Here is an 18,433-nt window from a genome sequence, read left to right as displayed (position 1 = left end):
GACAGTATTGTCGCGAAGCGTCGCTAAGTGAGTATTACGGATCACCGCTTGCGAAAACAATGATTCAANGTATCTTTTCAGCAAATTTCGGGCTTTGGTGGAGCACATTTGCTCATCCATACAAAGGTTCTTTTTTAGTGAAACTTTGCTGAATGTTGCGTTTAAGGCATCAATAACTGGTTGGATTTTGAAAATCCTGTCAGCATTGGGGTCAGTCTGAGGAAGAAATTTGCTATTATCATTGAAATGCAGAAAATGTCTAATCTTTTCAAATTTATTCAAAGCCATTGTTTGTTGAATAAGTGGTGTTTCAAGGACGGGTCCCCAGTGGTTGGTAACTCTGGGCAGTTGAATTAGTTTCAGATACGTGAAAAGTGTTATTGAGATTTCTTTGTACCAGGTAAAGGTTAGTCTCATCCAATATTCTTTTGATAAGTTGTGGTGGAAACAGGTAAAGAAAGAACTGGACAGAACTTTCAAGGTCTAAGATGTTACAATCTAGTGATTCATTGCCAATAAATGCCAGCTGCTGTGCATTCAATTCAAGGTTTTTCTTTTTCCAGCACAAGTTTAGTTTTTTGGGTTTCTGTCGTTTTGCTATGGGAACTCAAGGGTCTGCTTGAGTTCCCATATCACTTGAAGATGAAGGGAACAGATCTACGTCAGGAGAAAGGTCAATGTGGTCATCTTCTAGATTTTCCATTATATCCTCCATATCAATTTCATCTATCAGAGTTTTTTCAGCTAACTTTCCAAGCTCGGGGTCAAAATCGGGGTCAGCGAGGCTGTCGTCATCAAAATCCAGGCCATCTTCACTCTCAAAATTATCACGGAGTTCAGAAATAATATCGTCTTCACAAAGGCAATGTTTGTGAGCCATCCTGAAACACGAAAATAGCCATGGTGACTAACTACACTTTTCAGATAAGACAGCTACCCTTTTCACATGATGTAGCTCACAAGATACAAACATTAAATATCAGATTAGCCAATAAAAAACTATAAAATTCTTGAAGATAACATTAGATTACAAAATTCAATTATTTACCTTTAAGAATTTTACATAAACAAACACCAGCAGGTTCTAAAACTATTATCAGATTTTTATATTCGCGATATGCACTGACTTGTTCAAATGTTCAAATCAGTAACGAAAAATTCAAAATTGTAACAAGTAACACCATCTAAATTTTAGATTTTAAACTAATATTGTAACTTGGAGTATAGACAACAGAATACAGTGCATGAAAACGAATGGAAAAATTCCTGTTAAAAATTAGAAAGGCGAATTGGGTTTGTTGCCTGTAGTCTACCAAATGTTATAGAGGGTTAAGTTGGGATAAAATGTCATTTATCCGAGTCATCGGGAATACCTGGGGTTTTGTTATATCAAAAATTTGTTATATCAAAATTTTTCACAGGTCTAAAGTGATACAAATCTCATCAGAGCTCTTGGAACAACATGTATAGGAGAGTTCCTCTCCGATGAGCTCTCTTCACATATACCTGCTTTGATAAGCTCACTAACTTGCTTCTTAAGGCCAGTTAATTAACTGTATGGAATTCAGTACTGTCTAACATTAACGGGACGTTCCGACGTCAGGCTAACGGAGTGAATATATCTGTTAGTGCCAGATAACTCGGCAATTTCGCTAGCAACAGCGTCTGGATATTTACTCAAAATATCTATTATCTTCCTTTTAACTGGGTCGTCTAGATCTCTCTTTCTAACTCTGCCTTACTATTTATATTAATACAAAATCCCCCCCTCACAACTTGGTTTATCAGCCTTAACTACTGATCCGATTCCCACCAACAGCCCAGGGTGCTGGCAAATAATGTCTATTCCGTAGACATCATATCGTAACTTGCCCCCTCAGGAAAACCAACACTGGGTGTTTTCGTGCATACCTTATTCCCATCATGGAAACAGCACTCGATTTCTACGGCCTCGTCACTTTTTATGAGTGCTCCTGACATCCCACTAATACGTGAATCGTTTGGGACCATCCAATTCCTATTTTCTTGCTCGAGATATTCAGTCAATTTATTATTAATGACGGTCCTTTCGGCACCCGTATCTACTAGGCCTGCAATTTCATGACCTATGATTACTCCCTTTACAATCGGCAACCCTCAGTCTGACAAATGTATCTTTCTGGTCAGTTCTAATTTAACTAACGGGTCATTCGCCTGACCTTTGAAATGACCTCTGACTAGTTTAAATTTCTTCTTTTGTTGCATCTCCTTGCAATATGTCCCTTCTCACTGCATGAGTAGCAATGGTGCACTTCTCCCCACTTCTCAGAGCCCTTACTCCACTTCACATATTCAAGCAAAGATGCGAAAGATTCAGTCAAACTCTTTACTTGATTTTGCAACTCTGCTGCACGGTTCCTTCTTTTTCTCCAACTCCCTTTCATGCTCAACATTTGCGCATACCTCATTTATCCCACCTCACTTATTGCAGGCTGATTCAGTTTCCTCTTCCTCTTTGGCCCTTGCTATTGCCTCATCCAAAGTGTCTGGCCGACTCTGCCTTACCTGCCTCTGAATCTCCGCTAGTAGCCCTTTCACAAAACACTCTTTGACAGTATTGTCGCGAAGCGTCGCTAAGTGAGTATTACGGATCACCGCTTGCGAAAACAATGATTCAATCCTAATCCTATATTTGTAAACTTTCTCACCTCTTCTCTGGGAGATTTTTAATACATGATCAAAGGGTTCTTGTTCCTTTTCTTTATGACCAAAGCACTTTATAAGCCCCTTCCTTATTTCATCATAGCTTATGACGCCCTGGTCCTTTAAGTCGAAAAATACAGACAAAGGCTCACCTTTTAGGCGAGCTCGAACTACGGTGACCTTCACAATCTCGTCCCAGCTTGTCAATGATGCTATGTCCTTGATGGTTTTCAAAAATCTACTTAAATCTAAAGTATTGCCAGGCAGATTCGAAAAACATTGAATCATGCCCATAAATCCAGTTACAATGGGCACATTGCCAAATTTCCCTGCCCCTGTCCCTGAAGATCTACTAGTAATTTGTTCGTCCATAGTTTACCAAAACTTTTTCACAATAAAATGGGTGTTTGGTCAGTTTTTTACAACAAACAACTCGATCAAAATGATCCTGTTGCGACAGGATCATTTTGATTGAGTTGAGTTGATCGCCAATGTTGAGTTTCCTGTAGATCGAAATCCACGGAGACAATAAATATGCATATGCATATATATGCAATCCCCTGGAGGGGGGTGGTCCCTCTTCGGACGACGAAAGTCACCCTCACTTACTACGCAGTTAGTGTGAAAATAAAAAATAGTGTCCGTATTTTCACAATTTTATTCCGCTGACAAGTGATACATGTTCTGCACCATTGATTGGTATCTTTGAGCATGGCTGGCCATACAAAGTGTACCTGAATTAGTTTCCAGGTTGCACGAGTTCCAGGGTGGGAGAGATTGTGAACAGAATTGAAGGCTTCACAGCGAAAGTTAATTGGAATGTATGGTCGTATCCTATTATTTGACGTATCACACATGATTTGTAGTTTTAAATTTAGGGTGATAAGTTGTAGCTGTAAGGAAGATTGTTGGGTAGACTGTGTAGTTTCCTGATTTTTTGGAATGAACAAGGTTGGGTGCATTTTTTTGCATCTGCACCAAAGTTAGTGTGGTAAAAACATAAGCCACCTTCTGGTTCTTTGTAACGGCATCGCTCACGGGATGGACTTCGTCTGTGTGAGTCCTGGCAATTTTGGAAGTTGTATCTTGGGCGATGTTGGTAGCATGGTGCTCGTACCTGGGTAGAGAGTTCATTCACTTGCAATGGGAATTCCTGTAGTTGTTTCTCGATTGGGTTGCTAATAAAGAATTGTTCCTGTTTATGATGATAAGTTTGTGTATTTTATTAGCCATTGTGGTGAGTTGTGACAGTGTTTCATTCAAGGCTGCCAGAATAGCTTGGATATTCCCTGGGAGTCTTGAGAGCCACAGTGATTTTAATAAGTCTTCACTGAAATATTCATTGGCGAGGTCACGCATCTTAGTTAGTAAGTGTGATGGGTGCTTGTCACCCAATTCAAGTCCTTGTAATAGTGTTCGCAATTTAGATGTTTGGCTTTCTGAGTATATGTCGATTAGCCTTTTTTTTTATAGTGGCATATTTATTGCTGTCAGGTGGCTTGGTTACCAGGTCATGCACAGATTCTAAGATGTCTGATTCTATTGTTGAAATTACATAGTAATATTTGGTTATGTCGGCGGAAACGTTAGCAATGGCGAATAGGGCTTCAAGTTGAGCAAACCAGAGAGTGGGGTTATTTTTCCAAAATGGAGGTGGTTTGACTGCCACTCAAGAAATTTGTGGAATGCCTGTTGATTTCATTATATCAGTTGACGAAATTTTTCAAAAATAAAGGTATAAAATTGTCACTGACCTTCTTAAATCACAGGAAATAGTTAAATTTCATTTTTCTGATTTTGTGGTTGTATGATGGAGATGGATTATCCTTGTGAGGCACGTGTCTTCTTTGTTCAGGTCCCCAGTTTTGGAGTTTGAGCCCCTATGCGAATCGCTCGATGTTGATGAGAATACGTCCAGTGGGAATTTAATATCTGTTTTCTTTATTTACAAATATATACGGTAATGTACAATACAATGTATTTACAGCCCGACATCGATCGAAGGTTAAAGTTGTTTGTGCTGACCACTTGTTCTATTGTCCGTTTCCAGTAGTCGTTGGTTGGAAGTGGGTGACCAGTTCAAAGTTTACTTTTTTCCTATCCTTGCGCACTCTATCCTCCGAATCAGCAGGTTCCCGACAGGCGCCACAATTACTTTTTGAGATTTGGTTCCATCTGCTCTCTCTAAGCTGGACTATGGATGTATAGTCTATGGCTCTGCGCGAGAATCTACTCTTTGGATGCTGGATCTAATCCATTTTCAAGCACTGCGTTTGTGCACTGGTTCTTTTTGAACTTCTCCTGTACAAAGTTTGTACGTGGATGCTTATGAGCCTCCACTATCTCTCAGGAGAGAACAGTTGTCTCTTTTTTATTACATTAAGCAGAAATCCCAAGCTAAACAATCAGTTGACTGTATGGTATTAGATACGCAACGCATAACATTATTTGTAGCTCACCCAAGCTGTGTCCCTACATTCAACATAAGAATGGAGAATGCAAGCAGCACGATTGACCTGAATACAAGCAACATTTTACAGGCTCAGGTTGATAGTATACCACTTTGGTCAACCCCTGAGATAAATGTTGACTTTAGCTTAAAGCTGTTACCTAAGGAATCCACTCCAGACTATATCTACATACAGCACTTTGCAGAAATTTAATACCAAGACAAGAAGTTAATTGCTATTTATACTGACGGTTCTAAATCGGATGAATATGTTGGCTCAGCTTTCGTTAGCCAGGATGAAATCGTGGCAGAACAAATTGAATCAAATTCATCTATCTTTACTGCAGAGCTGCAGGCTATTTATCTAGCTTTAAAGTATGTATTCAGAAAAGGTCATCGTTGTTGCGTGATTTACACTGACTCAGTTAGTTCCCTTCAAGCTTTGATTTCATGTGAACCTAGTTTTTACTCCATAGTGATTAAAATTCGTAAATTGTTTTGCCATCTTCTTGCAAGGAATTTCTCTATAAAATTTTGTTGGGTCTCAGGCCATGTAGGTATAAGAGGAAATGAAGTAGCTGACGCAGCTGCAAAGTCAGCTAGTTTTTCACAGCATACAATGCATATTGAAGGAGGCGATTTGAAGCTACTCGTTAAGAAACGACTAGTGGCGAGATGGCAAAATATGTGGAATGCACAAGTCCACAATAAACTACATGAGATCAAACCTATGATAGAAAATTGGACACATAATAAATATTATGACAGGAGATTTGAGGTTATTTTCACTCGTCTGAGGATTGGACATACTTGGTTGACTCATCAATACGTTTTGAAGGATGAAGAGCAACCAGTATGCCAGTATTGCAACTGCTCTCTAAGTGTTAAACTCATACTGCTCTATTGGTTTGCCTTTGAGAACTGTCGTAGACAGCATTTTGGAAATGCAAGTTTCAAAGAGATTCTGGGCCAGAGACCAAATCATTATAATGTATTGGACTTTTTAAAAGTCATTAATTTGTATAAAGAAATTTAATTAATTATTTATTTATATATTTATTTCAATTTTGCATGTTGTTGTCTGTTTGTACTTACTATGTGAATATTTATTTTTATTGTTGTTATTTATTTATTTAGTTATTATTGTCATATGTTAGTTATCTATCATGTTTAAAATTTTTTAATAATTTGCCCTGGCGCAGCATAGCCTATATGGCTCTTGTGCCAATTAACAAAAACCAACCAACCAACCTACTTTTCCTTTTTCAGTTAATTTCATTGAGTCTTCTTTGTCCATGCTTAATTTTTCAGCAGGATCCTGTAAAAAGTGAAAAATTCTCATTTCTGATATAATAATCTTACATTACTTGTACTGATTTTTTATTAACTCAAAAAATATTTATTTAATAATAAACAATTTGCAGCCATTTTAAATAACATATTTTATCAGATTGTGCATTGTTGTCATGGGTTTTTCAGTTATAAACCTTCAAATCATAAAAATTATTAAATTAGTTTCAATTAATTCCATTGAATTTTAATTTAGAGATGAAGACGATTTTGCTTCTTATTTTTTCTTACGTGCTGCCAGATCCATAATAATATGTACTATTACTTGTACAGAATCCTCCACGGTGACTTCTTTTTGATCACATGAAATTTCTTCCTTTGAACTATTAACTTGTACTTTATTATCCGCAATCTAAACAATGAATGTAAACACGATAAACACAGAAATCGTAACACTTTCTTTGCCTGAATTCAAAAATTATATAGGAATTTGAAAAAAGAGAAACAAAGCAAATAACAAACACTTATAACCAAATAAACACATGAAATTGTTATTCTAAAAACATACTTTGAATCTTTATTTTATAGGAAATTTACAAGAATAAATATTAAAATTTAAAAAAATCAATTAATTTCTGCTTATAAATTTCTTAAATGAAACGTGATATAAAAGCATAAATATTGCATTGTGATTTGGCATTATTAATTGTATAGAAAGTGTAAATTGTTTCAATCATAAAGTCAACTGAAAATGTAATATTAATGAAGAATTATTCTCTGTCGAAGTAAACGAACGAATATTTATTTGCGTATACTTAAAAGCTTACTTTATCTTCATTGATACAATTTAATAAAATGTCTGAGTAAAATGAGTTTTAAATTTTCAGTTTTCAGATTAACTTCAAAAATGTAAATAATAAAATGTTCATTTATATCTTTATACTCGAGAAGCAACGATAAAATCAATCGACAATCAATCGATAAGTTTAACCAATTAAAAATAATTGCCACATTTGTTACTCTTTCGTTACAACTTTTTTTCTTATAAATGAGCATTGTTTTCATTTATATAGCGGCGAATATCGATATATTTGCTGTATCTGTATTCAGCAATATTGATAAATAATGGATAAAAACATTTTGTAAATATAAAATATAGCATTGCTCGGTGAACAAAATTTCAAATGTACTCAAAATCAAGTCGTAAATGTACTTTAAACACTAGTACATTTGCCTTTAGATTACAGTTGTGACAACTTTTCATAAGATTATTATAAATTAACAAGAGATTTCCATCTTATTTTTCAATATCTTATTGTAAAAATGTTATCTGTTTGCTTCTTTTTATTCATCTTAATGGAATCGAATATTTAAATACTAGTAGCCCGGGACGCCCCCCTAGTGGGCGTTATTTACAAATTTCCATAAAACACGGTTCCTTTGACTTTTTTGTTCCTATCAATATGTTGTACAGTTCCGTTAAAGTCCCAATAGTAAGATTTACCCTCCAAATGAAGGGGTGGCAACCCTCCAAACTGTAGCCCCCTATGCGAGCAATAAAGTCAAAGGAACCATACCCCTACTCGCGACCCTTTGCGAGATATAAGCTTGTGAAAATTCGCCCACGTCATTTCCAGTCACATGACATCGTTGTCAAAAGGGAGTCTACTGCGTGAAAAAAAAATTAACGCGCGCTTGTCCATACTCGGGGGTCGCCGACCCGCTCGTTCGTGGGGTAAATTGTGGCAAACAGGCGGTCACCCGTAGAATAATTTTCAGAGGGCTATATCTCGGAAAGGGTCGCGCATAGGGGTATGGTTCATTAGACATTTATCGTTTGCACAAAGGGGGTCGCAAACCCTTTCATTCGGAGGGTAAATCTTATTGTCCCAATCGCGTCATATGGATCTATATTTCTATCTATTAAACATTCTATAAATACTTTAAAATAGTTTAATTTGTTTATTTACCTTCGCTTGTAATACTTGATTTTAAATGTATTCGCCATTTTTTCAACAAATTTCCCGTGAGTCAATGCGCGACGTTTACTGACTTATGAGTCATGGGATGTTGTAAACATGCAGCGCAAGGTTAATCAAGGCATATAATAAGGCAAGGCACATAATAATTATTTATACCAAATATAATTTATTGTTAATTTAAAATCTTTGCTAGGGCGCCTCTAGTGACTGTTTTTTCCGTTATGTGGACAGACTGATAGGTCACACTTTTTTATGCAGCGAAAATGTAGCGTAAATGACGTCATGAGCAGCAACCGCTGCATGGCATTTTAAAAACGCTTGTCGCTGAAGCAAAATGGACACTGTCCCTTGTTCACTGATTTCAGTTTTAGAAAGCAACATATTATTTAAAAAATTACAAGAGAATAAAAAAAAGGAGGTATGAAGATTTAATGGTTGGCATCGCTGTTTCCAATGAACGTAAAAAATCTAGGTGACAGAATATACAAAATTACGTTGAAGAGGTCGTACTTTCATATTGTATGGATGACTTCAAAGCTCATTTTAGACTCACAAAAAGTTCAACAGAAGTAAGTTTTTAACTTAAAATAAGGTAAATTATCAGTTAATTTAGAAATTAATAGAAAATNCTTCCTTACTTCATCATAGCTTATGACGCCCTGGTCCTTTAAGTCGAAAAATACAGACAAAGGCTCACCTTTTAGGCGAGCTCGAACTACGGTGACCTTCACAATCTCGTCCCAGCTTGTCAATGATGCTATGTCCTTGATGGTTTTCAAAAATCTACTTAAATCTAAAGTATTGCCAGGCAGATTCGAAAAACATTGAATCATGCCCATAAATCCAGTTACAATGGGCACATTGCCAAATTCCCCTGCCCCTGTCCCTGAAGATCTACTAGTAATTTGTTCGTCCATAGTTTACCAAAACTTTTTCACAATAAAATGGGTGTTTGGTCAGTTTTTTACAACAAACAACTCGATCAAAATGATCCTGTTGCGACAGGATCATTTTGATTGAGTTGAGTTGATCGCCAATGTTGAGTTTCCTGTAGATCGAAATCCACGGAGACAATAAATATGCATATGCATATATATGCAATCCCCTGGAGGGGGGTGGTCCCTCTTCGGACGACGAAAGTCACCCTCACTTACTACGCAGTTAGTGTGAAAATAAAAAATAGTGTCCGTATTTTCACAATTTTATTCCGCTGACAAGTGATACATGTTCTGCACCATTGATTGGTATCTTTGAGCATGGCTGGCCATACAAAGTGTACCTGAATTAGTTTCCAGGTTGCACGAGTTCCAGGGTGGGAGAGATTGTGAACAGAATTGAAGGCTTCACAGCGAAAGTTAATTGGAATGTATGGTCGTATCCTATTATTTGACGTATCACACATGATTTGTAGTTTTAAATTTAGGGTGATAAGTTGTAGCTGTAAGGAAGATTGTTGGGTAGACTGTGTAGTTTCCTGATTTTTTGGAATGAACAAGGTTGGGTGCATTTTTTTGCATCTGCACCAAAGTTAGTGTGGTAAAAACATAAGCCACCTTCTGGTTCTTTGTAACGGCATCGCTCACGGGATGGACTTCGTCTGTGTGAGTCCTGGCAATTTTGGAAGTTGTATCTTGGGCGATGTTGGTAGCATGGTGCTCGTACCTGGGTAGAGAGTTCATTCACTTGCAATGGGAATTCCTGTAGTTGTTTCTCGATTGGGTTGCTAATAAAGAATTGTTCCTGTTTATGATGATAAGTTTGTGTATTTTATTAGCCATTGTGGTGAGTTGTGACAGTGTTTCATTCAAGGCTGCCAGAATAGCTTGGATATTCCCTGGGAGTCTTGAGAGCCACAGTGATTTTAATAAGTCTTCACTGAAATATTCATTGGCGAGGTCACGCATCTTAGTTAGTAAGTGTGATGGGTGCTTGTCACCCAATTCAAGTCCTTGTAATAGTGTTCGCAATTTAGATGTTTGGCTTTCTGAGTATATGTCGATTAGCCTTTTTTTTTATAGTGGCATATTTATTGCTGTCAGGTGGCTTGGTTACCAGGTCATGCACAGATTCTAAGATGTCTGATTCTATTGTTGAAATTACATAGTAATATTTGGTTATGTCGGCGGAAACGTTAGCAATGGCGAATAGGGCTTCAAGTTGAGCAAACCAGAGAGTGGGGTTATTTTTCCAAAATGGAGGTGGTTTGACTGCCACTCAAGAAATTTGTGGAATGCCTGTTGATTTCATTATATCAGTTGACGAAATTTTTCAAAAATAAAGGTATAAAATTGTCACTGACCTTCTTAAATCACAGGAAATAGTTAAATTTCATTTTTCTGATTTTGTGGTTGTATGATGGAGATGGATTATCCTTGTGAGGCACGTGTCTTCTTTGTTCAGGTCCCCAGTTTTGGAGTTCGAGCCCCTATGCGAATCGCTCGATATTGATGAGAATACGTCCAGTGGGAATTTAATATCTGTTTTCTTTATTTACAAATATATACGGTAATGTACAATACAATGTATTTACAGCCCGACATCGATCGAAGGTTAAAGTTGTTTGTGCTGACCACTTGTTCTATTGTCCGTTTCCAGTAGTCGTTGGTTGGAAGTGGGTGACCAGTTCAAAGTTCACTTTTTTCTTATCCTTGCGCCCTCTATCCTCCGAATCAGCAGGTTGCCGACAGGCGCCACAATTACTTTTTGAGATTTGGTTCCATTTGCTCTTATATTCTAATGGGATACAAGATTGCTAAATATGTGACTATTTAATGGTAAAAACACAGCATATAAAGAATTATAGTGCAATTATGTAGTGGCTGTAATTTGTTTAGATAATAATAAACATTTAGAAATTGCATACACTCCATATACCACTAAAATTGATGTACTTATAAGATTTAGGCTTTTATGTTAGGCTTTCCTCAACGTTTGAAGAAGTATTAAAATAGCTTGTGTCCAGTAATTTTACAGATTACTTTCTGATATCAAATATGTACTGGATTTTAAAGTTCTATTGATTAAGAAAATAATACCGAGCTGTTTCCCTTAGCAAACATTACGTTCCCTCCACCTATAATTGGCTGTGAGTAAGAGGAGGTTTAGCTCTGAATTCTGTCTTTTGTCTATGACTATTTAAAAAATTGTTTTCAGAATAATGTTATCTAGACAATATTATAGTTGAATATGTGATATTACGAATGCATTTAAAATTAATACAAACAATAATGTTTGTTTAAGCTATATACTTATATATATTACTGAAGGTTCAATTACTAATGATAATAGCACTTCTCTCTTGGTAGGAAAATATAAAACTTTAAGTCTTTTAATGTTTAATTTTATTCATAATTTTATCTCATAACATTACAGTATCACGTCTTTATGGTAAAATTCATTTTAAAGCAACATGTCTTTCTGTAATTTTAATACATTTAGACTCCTAACTAATAATTTCCAACATTGCATTTGTAATTCATAATTGTGAATGGAAAGTATTATACCGTTATATCAGAAATCTTACCGTTTAAACTTGGTCTATGAATGTATACTAAATTACACTCACTTCATTTTACTTTATTTAATGAATCATGAATGCAACGTTGACAGTACATAAACAAATGATAAATGCTCTATCTTACTCTTCGGAAAAAGCAGACACTGTTGATGAATAATATCATACATAAATAACCTAAAAATTAACTTATTTTTATATTGAATTAATACAAATTACGAAAAAGTATTAACAATTTAATCCAAAACTAACAGAAATCCAGTTTTCGCCATTGCAGCAGTTTGCTGTAGTGGCAGTAATTTATAACTCTTGTTTGTTTCTGTTTATGACGATGTTGACAAAGTTCTAATGCTTTTACCCCTCGATGTGGGTTCCTGTCCGTGGTGAGGGGACCTCCCAGAGATAGTTTAATAATTCTTCTTTACCATCCCTGGGATCTGAACGCCCACCCACGTGTTTGCCGTGCATGGTGTCCCGTATGCCGGAAAGGGGGATCCTGGTAGTTGAGGGGCAACATAACGTCCCCAATACACTGCTTTGGCCCCTGCTTCGGATAAACAGGAGGCTGAAATCAGGCTCTGTTTGAGTCAATCGGCTGGTCGTTGAGTCATTCTTGACCTCGGCTTGGAGTCAACAGATCAATGCAGACCAGGCGGACACGTCAGACAAGTTGTGCTCTTCTTGACTGCATTGTGAGGCTATAGCTCCTGGGAAACCCTGGTGTGACGGTCTATGGGAGTCTCCCATGTGATGGCATCCCCTTGTCGGGCCCCATGGTGGGTGGGGTCACTAGGAGCTGAATTGTTTTGTCTAAATATGGATTCCAAAAATTTAAAACTAAACAGGGATAAGTTACCTCCAGTAACAACCAATGTTTCCAGCACTGCAACTTACTTGATAGTTCATGCGACTGGTGATAAACCACTGTCAAAATGCTATCCATTTCTTATTCAAAAAATATTTGAATAAACTATTGGGCACTTGGAAAAGATACAAAAATTGAGGTCAGGGGACCTGCTGGTAGAAACAGCCTCACCTCAACAAACAGTAAATCTATTGGCAACAAAAACACTTGGAGACATGGAAGTCACTGTCACCTAACACGGAAGTCTAAACTCATCACGTGGGGTGATATCCGAGATTTATCTGATGTCTGAAGACGAATCAGATATACAGATCGGTCTTTCAGATCAAGGAGTCATTGCTGTTCGACACATCTCCATTCGTCGAGATGGCAAGTTGATACCAACTAAGCATCTCATTCTTACTTTCGGAAAGCCAACATTACATCATTTGTTACTGCAGGATATCTGCGCTGTCTGGTTCATCCATACATTCCAAATCGGCTGTGTTGCTTTAAATGCCAGCGATTTGGACATTCCCAAACATCATGTCGAGGCAAAAGTTTATGTGCACAGTGTGGAGTTGAAGGCCACCAGGGTACTGAGTGTACAACCACTCCATGCTGTGTCAACTGCAAAGAGGCCCATCCTGCCTACTCCCGAAAATGTCCCACGTGGCAAAGAGAGAAAGAGATTCAGCGCGTGAAAACAGTTAACAATCTACCTTACCCAGAGGCACGACGCATGGTAAATTTAAATGCACCAGTGAAACAGAAGACATTTGCTGCTGTTCTGAAATCCACAAAAACATGTGGAGTTCAGACAGACATTTCTGTTCCATCAAATGAATCTCTAACTTGCACGAAAAATGTTTGCTAATACCATCCACCCAAACAGCAGAAGAGGAGAGCAAGAAGAATAAAACACCCCTACCTAAAACAGGTGTAATGACTAGAAATGTGGGTTCTAAGAAGGCTGCTAAGAACCCGCTCAACAAACAAAAATTAAAAGCAGCCATCTCTAAATCTAAGAGATCGGAGGCTCAGTCTATGAGTGAGTTCTCTGACTTCTCTGACGAGGAGACTAATAAGGAGGTGACACTACCAACTTCACCTCCAAAAGGCAAATCAGCCGTAAAACTGAAGAGGGATACCTTCACAAAGAATGCTGCCTCAAACACATAATGGATTATAAAATNCCCTAGCTATTATTTAAATTGAAAATATAAATTCTTTTATATTTATTTCATATTTTTACAGTATAATGTGACGTAAGGGTCGACACTTCTTTAGTGCCCTGTCAGGATTGACACCACCGTTTTTCGTGGAGCACGGAAATCGAGACAGCGTTTTTACATCGTCACATTATCGTGCGAACTGTCCCGTAAATGGAAATTCAGATTTGTAATATCAGCCAATCGGGAGACAGCATATGGAAGTTACTCGGACTCCAATTAGCACTTAGTAAAGATTTAATTAAAAATAAATTGGAGAAGATGCAGAGATTCTAATTTTTGTCACGGAGAGAGAGAGTTGACATAACGAGCGCGAGTTAAATATATACCTGGTGATGAAAGGATATATTTTGATGAAGATATCGTTGATTGAGACAGCAGTTTACTTGGGGGTTTGTTCGAAAATATTATCCACTTAGCTGTCACTGGCACAACGTCGATCGCTATAACAAGGGAAAGTATTCAAATAGGCACTGATAATTCGGAAGGATTCGTTTCTCTCGGGTCGACGATATTCCGGGAGGAATCGGTTACGACTTTCCTGATCGGAGGGACTGACGACGACTAAGTTTTTTGGCCGTCTCTAGCGATATCCACAGACAATATCGGCCGTCCAGAGGTTAAAAGATCACGAGTAAGCGTCGGGTTGCCTTCGAGGACTGGTAACGGGAGACTTTCTCACGTAACTACTAACAACAATTGTTACATAACTCGAATAAAATTAACATTAAGACATAATTTCGATAAAGGAAGTTACCTCACAATAATTTAGTATATTATTATTATTTTTATTTGTAATAGAAATTTATTAATTTTTTATTTATACCATGGAATGACACCGAGCGCGTGCCCCAATACTTGCATCAGGCCTTTTGACTGTTTTTTTTTTATAAATTCGACATTAGATATATATACTTTTATTCTTTTAATATTTTTGTTTGTCTGTTCTTTTTTTTATGATATAAAAATAAGTTCATAAAAATCAACTCATGGGTCATTTAAAAAGCCTGTGTGCGTCGGTGTTTGGCCCACGGGTCATAGGTTTGCCACCACTGGCCTGGAGAGTTCTACTGCAAGCAAGACTGACATCTATCAATGGAATTCATTGACCACGTAAAGTCTGTTTTAGTTCCCGAGAAAACCTAAATTACAGAAAGAATTACTGTGGTAAACAGAGTGAATGCACAAAAGCTTCAACGCCATTTTTGCAGCAGTGCTCATAACATACTAGCAATATGTGATCGAGCATGGTCTCATATAAAACTCTGCGTTTCTTGTTCAATGCAGGCAATGAGCAGGTTGTAATTGATGTTCAGGAAGCCTGACAAAAAGGTCGATTTCCGTACATAGATGATATTTCATGAAATTTATCTAATTTAACGTTCATTAATCGAGGAAATAATGGCAAATCCCGAATCAGATGAAAAAAAATCGTACAAGATTTAAACGCCTAACTTAAGCAAAGATAAAGATGATGACTACATGTTTTACATTTTTTTGCAGATACTATTTTTATTACAATCAAAACATTTCACTCCGTAAAGGCGTAAATTCATATAAACAATTTGAAAAAAAAAAGTTTCCTCCTTTGATTTTTACTTCAATGTTTTCATTTTTGTTTTCACTATGGCTTATAGTTTTCAAGTAGAGAACATCACATCTATTTATACATTTGATGTTTTCTACTTGTAATTCTGTACTAAAAATTGTATTTCATTTATGGAAAACATTTTTTACTCCTATAATATGTAATATCGTGTTAAATTTTGTATTTTTTTTCTTCGGCAATTCTATACATTTTATATGAAAGGCGAGTAAGTTTCATCGAATGTCTGCCATATAATCATTAATCATTAATTATATTATAATTTTATATGATTTGTTTTTTGAAACCGTGTTTTCGTATTTATTTACTATTGAACACAAGACTGTGTTATGATTAAAACACTTGGCGTTTATTTATTTTATTCAGTTTATACAAGCACTTTTACACGTTTCGGGCGTTTATACAGGCACTTTTACACGTTTCGTACAGCACAAGTTATTATAACTTGTGCTGTACGAGTCCCATTGCATTTTTAATGTCGACTGATGAGGGGCTATACGCCCGAAACGTGTAAAAGTGCCTGTATCAACTGAATCTAAGTACAGCACAAGCTATAATAACTTGTGCTGTACGAGTGTCATTGCAATTTGTTTTGCAATTTTACAAATATAAAACTTCATTACGTTAAACAATTTAAAACATATTTTAAATTGAAACAGTTCACATAACTAGCAGAATTTAGTTCAGTTGAATAAAATAAGTATGAAAATGAACACAATACAAATCAATACAGTACATCAGAACACTGTTATTTATACTGAAAAATGTATCATAATTTATTTGAGAAAGAGTATACGGAGTTAGTTCTGATTTTAAAATAACAAATTAAAGTTTTTCAAAAAGAAAATTCCTTAAACTTAATTAATAATATATAAATTATATTGTGAGATTAGCAGTGGGCCACTGTGCTCATCCCAAATGACCTCTTACTCTGCAACAGGTTGGTAAAACCCGTTCTCTGCTTGTCGGATGGCTAGAAAAACAAAAATTTGAGTGGGGAGTGCGTCGGTAAGTCGGCAGGTGTCCTTCAGAGACAGGAGACAGGTTTAAAAACTAAACAAGCATTTATTTATATAACTAAAGCTAGGATACATAGGTTAAATGCGATTAAATAAGTTCACTATACAAAAAGGACGTTCTAATAGTTTTACCTGCTAGTCTGAGAGAGAGTTCACAAAGCTCTAAAAATTACAAATACCTCTATGCGGATATGTCTAATATGCGTTCGTTGAATATGTTCGTTAATGGCGATGGAAGTTCAAATGGCTGTGGTTGGTCGTATGTCCTTTCGGTCCGGAGTATGGGAACAAATATGGCACATCTACAAAGTATAACTTTCGAGGGATCGCCCGGAGCTTTCGGGGACTCGAGCTTTTATACGTTATTCGTAGGAAATGAGTTAGGTGATCGACTTCTGTTGACGCACACGGTGCACTCCGATCAACCAACTGTCAACTTTCCTACCATAATGTGAAAAAAATCTGATATACTTCTCACCAACAGTGTTTATTTTCATCGGAGTTGTTTACAAAGATTTTTCCGACATCGGCGTAAAAATCACGGATTTCACAATATTATTTTATGAAATTATATAAAATTTATATAAAATTATATGCTAATCATATAAAATTAATGAACATTAATTTTAAATGATTATCATATTAATAATCATTAATTTCTGTTAATAAGAGTTACATATTAATTAGTCAAATATGTTAAATATTTTTATTAAATTTGGATTCGTATAAATTTAATTCTGTAGCTTATCAGAAAAATACTAAATGAAATAGAAGTATTTTGAATTCAACACATCAGAATCATTTATGTTCGGCCCATTTTATACAATACAGATAAACACGAGCATATCGTTAACAACAGATCAATTTACGTAAACTTAAATGTCAGAAATTATTCATGTCATAGATAAATAAAATGCAACAAACAGCGAAAAATAGTATTATTATGAAGTAGATTTAATAACAATAATCATAATACATTTTATTCTCATCATTTTTATCTATAAAAATGTAAATTACAATTTTTGAGTAAAGTTTAATAATACGTAGAATTATTTCGATACAGTTTTTAAATGCGCTTGTTTAGATTATATGATATACGTCTATGTTTATATATATCTGTAAGAAAAATTACCCCAACGTTCAGGTTATCTCATATTTTACAACATACGTCTTTGTTCTACGCACATTCTTATACCTGATATTGGGGTCAACATAACTGCGTTTGAAATAACGATTTTATCCTGAGGATCCAAAGAGTAAACTTTAAAATTACGAAGAACATTTGCCAAAACCATTTTCATTTCAATCATGGCAAGTTTACTTCCTGTAAATAAATTATTTTAATGACATAATTCTTTTTTTTTGTATTTATTCTCTAATCACCTACCGAGACAATTTCGTGGACCGGCAGAAAATGGCAGAAATGCATAAAGATGAAGATTTTTATAGTTTACAGGTAAAAAACGGTCTGCATCGAACACCTCGGGATTTTCGTAAACAGAAGGATTATGATGGATGCCATAGATATTTATGACAAGAGTCGAATTTGCAGGCAACACGTAATTACCTATTTGAATGACAAGGGTTTAATACTTCGAGTCAATAAAAGAAATAAAAAATAATTATAGAAAAACAAATTTTAAGGTATCAAAAATTACTTATTTTCATTTCCGTAGGATTTTTTCTTGCAATAAAAGGACCAGGAGGATAGATTCTCATCGACTCCTGGAAATTATAATTTATAAAACTAATCCTTGAATGTATTATATAAATTAAGAAGGTTACCTTAATTACGCATTCTAAGTACGTCATTTT

The 18,433-nt window shown here is 35.9% G+C and overlaps 2 protein-coding genes and 2 pseudogenes across 2 annotated transcripts; 2 read left to right on the top strand and 2 right to left on the bottom strand.

Moving 5' to 3' along the window:
• Positions 1–2,716: 2,716 nt before the first annotated feature.
• Positions 2,717–4,384, bottom strand: LOC111633053 (annotated as a pseudogene).
• A 787-nt stretch (positions 4,385–5,171) lies between these two features.
• On the top strand, positions 5,172–8,991 carry LOC111633052. Its single transcript, XM_023377580.1, has 2 exons — positions 5,172–5,235; positions 5,353–8,991. The coding sequence occupies exons 1-2, from the start codon at positions 5,172–5,174 to the stop codon at positions 6,165–6,167; spliced, it is 879 nt and encodes a 292-aa protein (XP_023233348.1). The 3' UTR covers positions 6,168–8,991.
• Positions 8,992–9,065: 74 nt separating this feature from the next.
• Positions 9,066–10,650, bottom strand: LOC111633051 (annotated as a pseudogene).
• A 2,416-nt stretch (positions 10,651–13,066) lies between these two features.
• On the top strand, positions 13,067–13,638 carry LOC111633050. The gene is made up of 2 exons (XM_023377579.1): positions 13,067–13,151; positions 13,223–13,638. The coding sequence occupies exons 1-2, from the start codon at positions 13,067–13,069 to the stop codon at positions 13,636–13,638; spliced, it is 501 nt and encodes a 166-aa protein (XP_023233347.1).
• Positions 13,639–18,433: the final 4,795 nt, after the last annotated feature.

Source organism: Centruroides sculpturatus, unplaced genomic scaffold (genome assembly GCF_000671375.1).
Source record: "Centruroides sculpturatus isolate CEXI.00-Female unplaced genomic scaffold, Cexi_2.0 scaffold772, whole genome shotgun sequence".
In the NCBI taxonomy this organism is placed as follows: Eukaryota; Metazoa; Arthropoda; class Arachnida; order Scorpiones; family Buthidae; genus Centruroides; species Centruroides sculpturatus.
This window is presented reverse-complemented; position numbering and strand designations above follow the sequence as displayed.